General features: G+C 31.6%; 1 protein-coding gene across 1 annotated transcript in view; it reads right to left on the reverse strand.

Moving 5' to 3' along the window:
- LOC127698329 (protein trachealess-like) overlaps positions 1-14,386 on the reverse strand; it is a 64,698-nt gene that overhangs the window by 11,289 nt on the left and 39,023 nt on the right. Inside the window, exons 5-6 of the mRNA XM_052201734.1 lie at positions 5,409-5,499; positions 970-1,062 (exon numbers count right to left, since the gene is read on the reverse strand). Of these exons, the coding sequence (XP_052057694.1) occupies positions 970-1,062; positions 5,409-5,499 (184 nt within the window). The remainder of the gene's footprint in view (positions 1-969; positions 1,063-5,408; positions 5,500-14,386) is intronic.

Below are 14,386 nucleotides of genomic sequence, written 5' to 3' on the forward strand. Positions count from 1 at the left end.
ACCAAAAAGTTCTAATTTGAAAAGAATGACCAGAATGACCAAAATCGTGAGTAAATAATACTGCTCAATTGAAGGAACAGAGGAACATGTTGAAAGTTATATACCTCAGCTCCTGTTGGTACAATAACTAGATATTGTTTGTCATGTTATTATTTTTATCAAAAGATCAATAGCAGGAAAATGTGTAAGCTCTGCTATAAGTTTATAGGATTGCAATATCCCAAGGTAAGATAAAGTTCCAGTTGTATCTCATTTTGAGCTCTGTATTGCTGGTAGAATTATGAGTATAATTCTAATTTTGGTTAAATGAGAAGAACAATTATCTTTTCCCAAGTAAGTGTTGCTCAATCGGTACATTCTGTATAGTGTTTTGTAAACTGATATTTGTCTATTCCTCATTTTCTTTTTGGCCATGGTATTGTCAGTTTTTCTTTGACTTAAGTTTTTTTATTGCTCCCTTGGTATTTGTCCCTCTTTTTTATTAGTGTGAAAATTTCCATCCATTAAAGTGATCTGTTGAGTTGAACTGCTAATGAACATTCTGTCACTGAATATTTTTTATGACTTTTCATTAATGAATTGGTAAATTTTCTCTTCCTAGAAAGCATGAGAAGCATTTTGGCTATAAAATTTTGCTACTTACCATAGAGTTTAATCAAAGAAGCTCCAATAGTAGGAAGTAAAAGGACATGATAATCTCCCTCACTTTATAGAAGGTTCCTCATCATAATGTACTTATGCTTTATATGTATATATATAAATATAGTTAAAAGTACTATAAAAATTACCTCTATAACTCCAAAACCTGTCATTTCCCTTTGTAGTAATAATTTTGCATTTTCAACATTAATTCAAAAGGTCCACTATCTTATAAGGTGAGTTTTCTGTGGTTCTGAGCGTGTTTTTTTATATAGAGGTTTGACTGTGTATATAAATGTAATGTAATAAGGCAGAATGAGTAATATATACCTCTATCAGGATTGGATGGAGACATTGGACGAGGTGTTGAAGGTGCTGATCCCTCATCTGATGTAGAGCCTGGTGATGGAGCATTACTGACTACTGAAAAAGAAACAACCAATCATTCAAGCATTGAACAAAACTATCATTTGGACTATACAGAGAAGTGATGAGTTTACATCCATAAGTAAATGGAGAAGATTTAAATTGGGAATATATTTAATTATAACTAACAGTTATAACACAGGAAGTTTTCTATTTAACTTACAACAATTTAAAACACGGACTGATGTCAACTTTATGTTGACACCGAAACAAATTTAAAACCTACATAAGCTTAGGGAAAAACATCAATAAAATTGTTGTTCTTTTGCAACAGATTCAAACTTTCATTAATATTCACATCAATCTTCAAATGCTACAGATTTCGAACTTATTCACTATTTGCCTTCTTAAAGTGGTGAACAATCAAACAATGAATCATTACTTACAAAGATGTACTCAAGGTAAATAGAAGGCATGACAAGTGAATGCATTTACTGATTGCACAGATTGACCACATCTCAACAAGGGATGTAATCAAATGATAATTCAATATTTTATTGTGCCTCTATTCAGCAAGCTTGATTTCACACAGAACAATAAGCAAGAAAAAGGCAAATTAAACCGTAAAATTTACAGAATGTATTTGCTCAATATTATTGGATAAAACATTTGTCACATGGTGCTATCACTAACTTTTATATGGTATGAAAACTGGTAACCATTTTGAAACAATTATTTTTGTGTCACTATAGATACACTGTAAACAAAAGATAAATCTATCATAGCTAAATCAATACCTTTGAATAATTAAGACTTTTTTTTTTATAATTCATATTTACTGCGTACAATATAATTTTGTTTGTAAGTCTGTTCATATATAAGACTTAAATATATATTTTGTAAGTTTTCAGTGATAAGAAAGCCACTGACTGTACATTTAAAGCAAGAAATGTTTCTGAGCTTCATGCAAAATGTGCTGTCACTTGTATTCATTCTACTTACAACTTACAATTATTCTTTTTTTTTGTTTTTTGTTGTTTTTTTTTTTGGGGGGGAGGGGGAGGAGGGGGATGCATGGTGTTGCTTTAATTACTTTATTGTATTGTTTATTTGTTCTCCACATATAAGGCACATCCAGTTTATATGTTGCATGATCAATTTGAAAGAAAAACAAAGAATATGTGTCCATAGAACACTATGCCCCGCTCACACTATCACATTTCAATGTTCAGTGAACTACATAATCTGTAAAACACCAATTTTGCATGTACCGGTATTTTAAAAGGTTTGCACCATAAACTAAGTTTCAATTAGATGTGACCATAACTTCATGGATTACTACCTTAAACCAAAACTTTATCCTGATACAGGATGGATGAACAAAACAAAAAATGGACTATAATAGACTAATAAACATATGAACGCACAGACCAAAAATACAACGCCCCTCTACTATTGTAAACAAGGCATAAAATAGCTTCTTAAAATACTATAAAAATATTTAAATGAGATATAACAATTTTGTGTGCATCAGTCCACAAATAAATGACATAGCTAAGATATTTTGCTATTATACCAAATATCAACATAAGTTCTATAATGATATGGCGGTTAGGAAATATCTTGAAATCTCATTGGACATTACAATCCTAAATGCAACGTTAAATTTTATAATCACATAACAAAAAACTCTTAATATCAGGAAAATCCTTCTTTTGATTTGAATGAAATTGTATAATATACAAAAGAATTATTTTCATTCGACAGCTTTATTTTCAAATTTCTAAATATTATCAGTCACCCCACACAGGTGAGTTATGTGTAATAAAATTATTCATAAAACTTGCATTTTGATGCACTTTTATATTTCATTCTCTTCCCCCTCTTATCCATTACAAGCAAATTATTTCAACAATAAATTCAATTTCATTGACTAGGAAACATAAAACAAGCACAAAATGTATTTATGTCAAAATATAAAAAGAAGTGGACACATTATAAATTCTATTACTCAGGTGTTCAAAACCATTATGTCAGAATTCTGAGGTTCGTCAATAAATTCCTCGGAAGTAATTTTTTATATGTTTCCTGTAATATTTAATCCTTTGTCATAGAGAACGACAATATGAATTCAATGAAGCATAATAGCTAACTTTTACTGATTAATAACACAAACATATATGTACATTTTGTCCCTTTTGAAGATGAGCAAATGTGTGTTTCTTTTTTAGAAAATGACAAAAATGACATCAAATGTACTGAATAATCCCAGGAAGTTGTCACAGAAAATAGAATAAGAGTAATCAAAGAGTTTGTAAATACCTGTTGTTTTACCTGAATGTTAAACCTTTGATGTTGATATTTAACTGATCAGTATATGTCAGTCTACTCATTATAACATGTTCACATTCTTAAAATTACAAATTTTACTACCAATACATTAATTTATTTTGTCAATTTTAAGAATTACAGATTTTATAGTGGTCACTTTCATACTTAATTGGCCATTTTCAAATTAACATACATATATCTAAATAAAAAACAATATTCATTCAAACTTAGTCATACGTTATCATATATCTAAAATTGTAATTGACATAAGGTGAAGAGCATATCTACGATATCATTTCAAATGTATATAAGAAGAAAAATATTCTTAACATTTTGATGCACTTGCTTTTTGTAGTTAAGAATAATTCAATTGAATCATTTGGTTTTGTTTTTGTGCTTCCTGTATCAATTCTAGATCTTCTATTAATTAGGTTTTTTTTTCTAATGTAGAAGATACAACATCCTTATGAACTTTTCTTTGTAAATGTTTTTTTTACCGTTCCCCATCAATCATAAAAAAAATAAAAATTAAGTTCCACATGCTGTCTCCGCAAACAAGATTATTAAAAAAAAGTGCACCACTTTAACTATGAGGGGGTGGACAGGGGGTCCCTGATTCCCACTTCCCTTTTCCTAACTCCCATTTACCTCCCCTTTTACTCCAAATTCCCTCCCCTCTTACTCCTGGACAAAAATCGATCAAAAAATTTGTTCTCAGAATATCCCAATTGTTACTCGACCTCTTCCATTGGTTTCTGACCCCCAACTCCTGCTTCCCACTCCCTCATTCCCATGTTCCCTTACTCCTGTCCACCCCCTCAACAATCATTCCTGCTATCTCAAGTCATTTCAGTAGAACAGAGGAGCAAACATGAATAAGTGTGTGACAAAATGGCTATTATTTTAATAAATAGATACACATGAATTTGAAATGACAAATGTGGAAATCATCAAATTACAGAAACTCATACATACCCCTTTTCTAATAATTCATCACAGTTGAAGGAAAACAATCAAACATAACAGGTCCTATGTTGGACAAAAGCATGCAATAAGAAAAGTGATGCTATATAGACCCTCAAGTGGTAGATTTAAAAAAGGCATGGTCAAAACTTGAAACTTGAAATTTTAATTAAATATGTTATATATTCCTCATAGATAAAAAAAAATATCTTTTACCGAAAAAAAATTAAACAAAAATTAATCAGGGATTCAAAAATCTAACCTAACCTATGAATTATGGGTTAAAAGCAGATCACCAAAACCGATGCTTATGAGCGGACATAATTTTTTTTCTTCTTGAAATATTTTAAGTCTTAAGATTATAACTCATAAAAAAATTAAGTCACTAGAATAAAATCCTAATGCTATCAGTAATTTCTCATTTCACATATGAATGCCATATACATTGTACATTTGTACATGTAAATCATTTCAAGATCTAAAAAAAAGGCTAAAAATCTAAAAGATATTGCAGTGAAATTTAGTGCAATTTTATAAGTCCTAGTCATAATTAGGTCATAAGGAAGCCAACTAGACAATATTTGTAGTTTATATGTAACCATTTATTACACAAGAAAAAACTGATAATGGACAAGTATCTTAAAATAGATCAATAAAGTCTTCCATTTGCCTGTTTTAACTTATGCTCAGTGGCTATGTTGGTTTATCAGTAGGAACTCAAGGAATAAATTTTAAACAAGGTACCCTCAAAAAGGATTGATACCAAATTTGGTTTCAATTTCAAAGGCGACAACAGATATCACATAGACCTCAAGCAATGAGTATAGCTCCAAATGGCCATTTGTGCCATTTGAGATAATAAGGAAATTGGTCATAAGAAAATAGCTTGTGGGAGACAAAATTCATGCTAACTGCACTGACAAAAAAAAATCATCCAAATATTTTCTTTTCCTTAGAACTCCAGAATTTACAAATTTTCACAACCTTCCACTCGACCCTAGTCCTCTTCAAGTGGCTTACATGTGAAACTTCAAAATAGTCTGCTGTGTATTTTAGGCATTGTGTAGGTGACAAATTATTACATATTTTTAAATATATTTAAAACTAACCGTTTTGAAAGCCTAAGCCAAGATATTCAGCAAGTTCATTGTGGTCTGCATGATGAACATAGTCAAAAATACTGCTACCAGTCATCTCAACCTGAAATTTGAAAAATATAAATTAACTTTAAAAAATAAGCTGAAACTTATGGAAGCACATTTACGTCCTCCCAAAATTATAACAAATTCCACAGATTCTTTATCACAAATTCAATTTGGGATAAGCTCTTCTGTAAACAGATATTATAAGTTATAGACAAGAGCTTTTTGAAAGCTCTCCTGAATACTGGCAATAAGTTATGAACCAGTGGGTTTTTTTTTATTTCTGTATACTGATACTATATGTTATGAACCAGAGCTTGTTGAAAGCTCTTCTGTATACTGATATTATATGTTATGAACCAGAGCTTGTTGAAAGCTCTTCTGTATACTGATATTATATGTTATGAACCAGAGCTTGTTGAAAGCTCTTCTGTATACTGATATTATATGTTATGAACCAGAGCTTGTTGAAAGCTGTTCTGTATACTGATATTATAAGGTATGAACCAAAAAAATAATAAAATATAAATAATACCGAAAACACAATATTGAAATTAAGACATCTCACCAAACACTTATTTTTACATGAGGCAAACTTGCACCGAGATATTAGATAATTTTAGTTACATCCTAACAAAATGTTATTATAATTATATCAGACATAAAATAGCAAAGAATTTTACTAACATTTTCACTATACTGAGAGAGGTAAAAAGATCTAATATAATGGACACAGGAAAAGAGGTAAAAAGATCTAATATAATGGACACAGGAAAAGAGGTAAAAAGATCTAATATAATGGACACAGGAAAAGAGGTAAAAAGATCTAATATAATGGACACAGGAAAAGAGGTAAAAAGATCTAATATAATGGACACAGGAAAAGCGGTATTAAAAAGATCTAATATAATGGACACAGGAAAGGACTTATAGATTGATTGATTATTGCTCAATGTTCAGCATCAAATATCACTTATTAAAGACGAAAACATTAACTTGAGATATGAATATACCCCTGCTTTGTACTGGTCCAATGCACTGAATTAAATCTTTAAAAGTAACAACACGCAGAAAAATATATCATACTTAAGACACATTATACCAAGTTTTAAGTTTCGGTTTGATACAGCCAGGGATCAACCCATGACATACTACACCAGAGGCTAGCACATTATACCGTTTGATACAGCCAGGGATTAACACATGACATACTACACCAGAGGCTAGCACACTATACCAATTTTTAAGCATGCCAAGAAATCCTCGCTAAAAATTCCGGTCTACCTCCTACGGCACTCATTAGTAGCTAAAGATTTGATTTCATTCAACAAATTAATTTATGACCTTCATGTACGTGTCGCTTAGAACACGGCCATATACCAAATGGTCAATATTAATCATCCATGTAATTTGCTCTATGGGGTGTTTGCAGAATTTCAACGGAGGCAATTTCTTGGCATGGGAGAAAGGAAGAAAGACCATTCACAATTTGTCTTACATTTGTTTTTCTCTTTTTTAATTAAATAAAAAAAATAATAAACCTTTCAAATGTAGAGTTCATAAGATAAGAATACTCCCTGTGGAACACTTCCCCTCCCCCCCTTTTTTGTACTCTCTATTTTCAACCCTCGAATTAAGCTTTCCAATCTAATTAAAATTAAAACCTTGCTTTCTAACCAATCTATTCATGTACCGGACCGGCAACTTTCTTTATTTAATACGAAAATCTGCAGTGCTGTTATACACATGCATGTTGTTTGCTTGGAGTCCCCGCCCAAAAAGAAAGAAATAGCCTAACTCCAAGATACTATATTCCTGCATCACGTGTTTTTTACCATGTGGAGCTTACATTTGAATAAATATTGAATATGGAAAGTGAAACTACAATTCAAAACATAAAGTCCGAAGGCACAAATAAGAAAAAGAATGTTGTTTTTTTTTTTGCAAAGGGTGCCGGGGTAATTCTCTCTGTGTTCAAAATATACATGAAATATTTGCCACTGCCCCTTTTCTGTTCTATGAATTCTAACCCTGAGTTTTCTATCTGTAACAGGAGAAAGGAAGAAAGACCATTCACAATTTGTCTTACATTTGTTTTTCTCTTTTTTAATTAAATTAAAAAAATAATAAACCTTTCAAATGTAGAGTTCATAAGATAAGAATACTCCCTGTGGAACACCTCCCCTCCCCCCTTTTTTGTACTCTCTATTTTCAACCTTCGAATTAAGCTTTCCAATCTAATTAAAATTAAAACCTTGCTTTCTAACCAATCTATTCATGTACCGGACCGGCAACTTTCTTTATTTAATACGAAAATCTGCAGTGCCGTTATACACATGCATGTTGTTTGCTTGGAGTCCCCGCCCGAAAAGAAAGAAATAGCCTAACTCCAAGATACTATATTCCTGCATCACGTGTTTTTTACCACGTGGAGCTTACATTTGAATAAATATTGAATATGGAAAGTGAAACTACAATTCAAAACATAAAGTCCGAAGGCACAAATAAGAAAAAGAATGTAGTTTTTTTTTTTTGCAAAGGGTGCCATGGTAATTCTCTCTGTGTTCAAAATATACATGAAATATTTGCCACTGCCCCTTTTCTGTTCTATGAATTCTAACCCTGAGTTTTCTATCTGTAACAGGAGAAAGGAAGAAAGACCATTCACAATTTGTCTTACATTTGTTTTTCTCTTTTTTAATTAAATAAAAAAAATAATAAACCTTTCAAATGTAGTGTTCATAAGATAAGAATACTCCCTGTGGAACACCTCCCCTCCCCCCTTTTTTGTACTCTCTATTTTCAACCCTCGAATTAAGCTTTCCAATCTAATTAAAATTAAAACCTTGCTTTCTAACCAATCTATTCATGTACCGGACCGGCAACTTTCTTTATTTAATACGAAAATCTGCAGTACCGTTATACACATGCATGTTGTTTGCTTGGAGTCCCCGCCCGAAAAGAAAGAAATAGCCTAACTCTAAGATACTATATTCCTGCATCACGTGTTTTTTACCACGTGGAGCTTACATTTGAATAAATATTGAATATGGAAAGTGAAACTACAATTCAAAACATAAAGTCCGAAGGCACAAATAAGAAAAAGAATGTTGTTTTTTTTTTTGCAAAGGGTGCCGGGGTAATTCTCTCTGTGTTCAAAATATACATGAAATATTTGCCACTGCCCCTTTTCTGTTCTATGAATTCTAACCCTGAGTTTTCTATCTGTAACATGCCAAGAAATCCTCGCTAAAAATTCCGGTCTACCTCCTACGGCACTCATTAGTAGCTAAAGATTTGATTTCATTCAACAAATTAATTTATGACCTTCATGTACGTGTCGCTTAGAACACGGCCATATACCAAAATGGTCAATATTAATCATCCATGTAATTTGCTCTATGGGGTGTTTGCAGAATTTCAATGGAGGCAATTTCTTGGCATGTTTATGTTTGGTGCAGCCAGGGATTAACACATGACATACTACATCCGAGGCTAGCACACTATACCAATTTTTAAGTTTAAGTTTGGTGCAGCCAGGGATTAACACATGACATACTACACCCGAGGCTAGCACACTATACCAATTTTTAAGTTTAAGTTTGGTGCAGCCAGGGATTAACACATGACATACTACACCCGAGGCTAGCACACTATACCAATTTTTAAGTTTAAGTTTGATACAGCGTGGGAACAACCCATGACATACTACACCCGAGGCTAGCACACCACCAATAAACCACTGAGGAGATTCACAAGAAAGGACTACCTTTACCAGTTTATGCACCATAATCTGGTCATTATCTATTTTAATGGTCCTATGTAATCGTTTCAGCATAGAACAAGCTTTACATGTCTTTTTGATAAAAAACAAACTGTTTGTGACCATTGTATGTTATCTGTTTTTTAGTAAAACCATATTTTTGGATTTACTGCTCACATGCAAATTTATAAAAAAAAAACAACAACAGTTTATTAGGCCTTACAAAGTGAATTATGAAGTCATACCATAGCAATTTCAATAATCTTAGGATATTTAAATTTGTTCTTAACCATGAATAAAGTTTTGATGTAAATATCAATTAAACAGCCACCCAACAACAAAAAGAAACAAAAGACTGTATTTACTTAGTAACATCTTTCAAGAGGTATAACCAATTTGTCAAATGTATAAATGTACATGAATTCTGTCTTTCATGTTCAGTGCCACATGGATATTCAAATGTTGACAAATATAACTTATAAGAAAAACTACTGCAGATTCAAATATTAATGCATTCTTTTTATTAATTAAAAGAATATAACAGGAACGAACACCGCAATTAATTCTTATTTTTGATAGTAACATTATGGTAAAATATGTATGGGCATTGCTTCAATTAATCATTTACTATTGTTCGTTGTTGAAGATTTGCATTAATAAATGCACTAATTTAATTCTGCAGTTACAGTAATTAATAGCATTGCACAATAATAATGCATAATGAATTCAGGAAAAAACTTGTGTGACAAGGCTTAATTTAAATCAGTCTTTTTGAACAAACATATATCAACAGTGTGACAGTGCTTTAAAGACAGAGGGCAACAAAAGTCAAATGAATTCTGCATGAAATCAAATCAGTTCTGCCTTTGGTATTCATGCGTTTGTTTTCCATTTTTACACTGTATTATAGACACCTTTTCATGTCAAGCAACCTTGGTAAAAGGCTTTAATAAATAAGGTGTTTTGTAAATAAGTTGATGTAAAGCATATCTAATTATAAGACACATTCGCTATATATAGTCTTGGTTGAGTCCAACTTCATCCATAACCCTGACAATATTAACACAGTACATGACATATTTTAAACTCATCTGACATATGTTTTCTTTGTCAACTTGTCCACAATAATTATAAACACTAATTATTTTATTAATTATACTGTAATAAATCTAGTTAATCATAATAAATCTTACACACAGATATGAGGAAATAAATGTCTTTACCACAGAGTAGTTTGTCTTCTAACAAAAACATCTAAAATCTAATTGGCTTACTAAGCTGACTTTAATTTGACCAAATGTATAATGCAAATATTTAGATGGATGTCAAGGGCATGTTGTGCTCATTTAGAAAAAAAAATCTAAGAATAAATAAACAATTAAAAGCAAACCGCTACATCATAAATTATGTAAATGCATATGCATAGTACTTAATACCTTTTTGAAAAGGAAAAAATGCAGGGCAAAACTGCAGTTGTTGACAATGCCTGAAACTTTTATGAGAAAACCTAACATGATATAGTACAGAAAAATATGACCCCGAAAGCCTAAATTTTGATATTTATTTACACGTTTTTCGCAATCCAAATTTCTCTTTCCAAAAATCAATTACTTATTTTCAAATACACTACAGCTTTTAAAGGGCATTCAGGTGAAATAAAGGCCAATGATTTTTTGGTTCAGTACTAAAATCACATTATGTATTTACATAAAGTTAGAGTGATAAAATCTTGTATTGCTGAACATAATTTGCCTTTCACAGTTTTTGGCTATTTATTACAAGATAGTAAGCAAACATCCTAATAACTGCCAAAAATCTAATTTAAGGGCAAGAACTCCATTCATAAACACATCGTAGACACCAGGTTTAAAATTTTGCACATCAGACATGTGTTTTGTTAATAAAAGACTCAACTGACTCATCAGTGACGCTCAAATAAAAAAGTTAAAAAGTGCAAATAAAGTACAAAGTTAAAGAGTGTTAAGGATCCGAAAGGTTTTGCCAAATAAAGCCAAGGTAATATAGTCAGTTAATAGAGTCAGTTGTTTTGAAACTTTATTTTAAGTGCCCCCTGTATTACTGATTATTTATGCCATTTACAGTTTCTATATTTTAAAGTATTCAAAATAATAGGCAAAACTATTATATATGTTAACAATTATCCTTTAAGGGGAATAACTCCTATTAGGACATTGATAATTTCAGCGAAATAAGCATCTTTGTAGATCTTGTATCACTGATCATATCTACTGTTGCAGTTTCTGTTTATCTATGATAGTTTTCAAGATAATAGGCAAGCATGTTAAAGTTAGTCACAAAGCATCATTTAAGCGCAATAATTGCTATAATGAGTCAGTTGATGGTTTCAGTCAAATAAGCATTTTTGTAGAACTTGTATTGCTGATGATCTTTGTGTATTTGATGGTTTTAACCATCAATATTTTTGTAGATCCTTTTTTGTGGTTAAATTGTAGATCTTGTAATTTTTGTAGATCCTTAATTAATGGTAATTTTTGTAGATCCTGTATTACTGGTCATTTTTGTAGATCTTATATTGCTGGTCATTTTTGTAGATCCTGTATTGATGGTAATTTTTGTAGAACCTGTATTGCTGGTCATTTTTGTAGATCCTGTAGTCAAATAAGCATTTTTGTAGAACTTGTATTGCTGATGATCTTTGTGTATTTGATGGTTTTAACCATCAATATTTTTGTAGATCCTTTTTTGTGGTTATTTTTGTAGATCTTGTAATTTTTGTAGATCCTTAATTAATGGTAATTTTTGTAGATCCTTAATTAATGGTAATTTTTGTAGATCCTGTATTACTGGTCATTTTTTGTAGATCTTATATTGCTGGTCATTTTTGTAGATCCTGTATTGATGGTAATTTTTGTAGAACCTGTATTGCTGGTTATTTTTGTAGATCCTGTATTACTGGTCATTTTTGCTGTTTGCTATTTCTGTCTATCTGTTATAGTTTTCATGACATAGGTAAAACTGGTAAAATATCATCATTGAAATTCAATAATTGCTATATTGACTCAATTGATAGTTAAAGTAAGCTGTATAAATAAAACTAAAAAGAATTGTATAGCTGATTCTTTAGTGTAAACAGTTCCCATCTATAATTGCAGTTTTCAAGATTCTATGTGAAAAATCATAAATCAGGGGAAATTAAATTTGTCATTAGTTATCAGATAATTTTTGTAGAAATGTCTTTCAGCATGAGCATTTATGTCCCATAAATCTACTCTTTAATGGTTTTCAAGATACAATTACTTGCCTTTACCATTATGTTCTATTTTTAGCCATGACAGCAAGGTAAGTTTGGGGACAAGGACAGACATGTACAAATGGCAATCATTCCAAACACCAAATATAGTTGACCTATTGCTTATAGTATCTGAGAAATGGACCAAACCATGAAAACTTAAAAGAGAGGCGAAAGATACCAAAGGGAAATTCAAACTCATAAGTTGGAAATAAACTGACAAAGCCATGGCTAAAAAACAAAAAAGTCAAAAGACAAGCAACAGTAAACAAAACACAACATAAAAAACTAAAGACTAAACAACACGAACCCACCAAAAACTGGGGGTGGTCTCAGGTGTTCTGCAAGGGTAAGCAGATCCTTCACCACATGTGGCACACTTCACGTTACTCATGTAACATTGACCAACAAACCGTGAAAAGGAGGTCAAGGTCAGATGATACATACCAGACAGACATGTTCACCTAGCAATTACTCCATACACCAAAAATTGTTGACCTATTGCTTACAGTATCTGAGATTCAGATCAAACCACAAAAACTTAACATTGACCAATGAACCATGAAAATTATTGGCCTTAGATTAAAGGCTAGGAAAATATATCCTAAAGGTTAAGGTCAGATGAAACCTACCAGATGGATATACATACCTCAATTTCATACCATACACTATATATAGTGACCATATGCTTTAGTTATCTGAAAAGTGGGACCATATTATGAAAACTTAACCTTGATCACTGATCTATGAAAGGCAGTCAAGGTCAGGTGAACTGTGTCTAAAGGACATGTAAACCTTGCGAGGATCCAATATACCAAATATTGTTATCATACTACTCATAACACATGAGAAATTCACATGACAACACGACAGATACATTTTTTTAAGCAGTCACTACACCATGAAAATGAGGTCAGGGAAAAGAGGTATAAGACAGATGGAAACTTTGTAACATAAGGCTTCTATATACAATGTTTGAAGCATCCAGTTCTTCTCCCTTATAAAGTTTATAGCTTTATACAAATCGTTAAGGCTGTCACCATCCCTGTTAGATTAGCATCCCTATGTCTAGCATCCTGCGACTTTCATTGCAGACAGACAAAAAATTAACCACAAAGTTTAATTAAGACATCCTAATGATCATTCAAGCAAAGTTTATATATAAATGGTCTGCTGGTTTCATTGAAAGTTTTGTAAAAAATGTTTAAGAGGACAAACACAAAGAGATGGTGATAGTTCTTTTGGCATATAAAGCACTACTTTCGGGAAAGTATAGAGGTTGATCTTGAAAACTGCTTTTTAGTCTTTGATAATTAATCTTATACTGAAGAAGTAATCACTGTCACCATGACCTTTTTTGCCAAATATATCATACGAAATCTTAATGACTGACATTAATCTAATTAGGACTGACAGGTCACAAGTGATTAGATTCTACAAGGCATAATTTAATTTTTAATAGTTATGTCATTTTAGCTATGAAAGTCTAGGAAAATATATCCTATGTGTCTGCTTAAGTTGTTTAATCAGTTTTCTGTACTATGAGTAATCTCAGGCCAATATTTCCTGTCTACTGCAAATTATTTAAGATGTGGTTTACCTGAAGTCCTGACCTGAGTTAGGACCATGTCAAGTAGTTTTTACACTACTGTAAATTCAGAAATTATTGCAAGGTTTTCATTAATGCGAAATATGTGACTGGGTGGGTTTTGCAATAATAAGAACTCGCATTTCGATACCTGATACATATATCTGTATACAGGCGTATCGCAATAATAAATCTCACATTTTTGTCATTTCTTAAAAAATCGCAATAATAAATGCACGCAATAATTCTGAATCAAATTACAGTATGTTGCTTTGGTTGACGTTACACTTCTGTCACAGTTGTGGGTTGGTTGAGTCACACAT

This window comes from Mytilus californianus, unplaced genomic scaffold (assembly GCF_021869535.1).
Source record: "Mytilus californianus isolate M0D057914Y unplaced genomic scaffold, xbMytCali1.0.p SCAF_4, whole genome shotgun sequence".
Classification (NCBI taxonomy): Eukaryota; Metazoa; Mollusca; class Bivalvia; order Mytilida; family Mytilidae; genus Mytilus; species Mytilus californianus.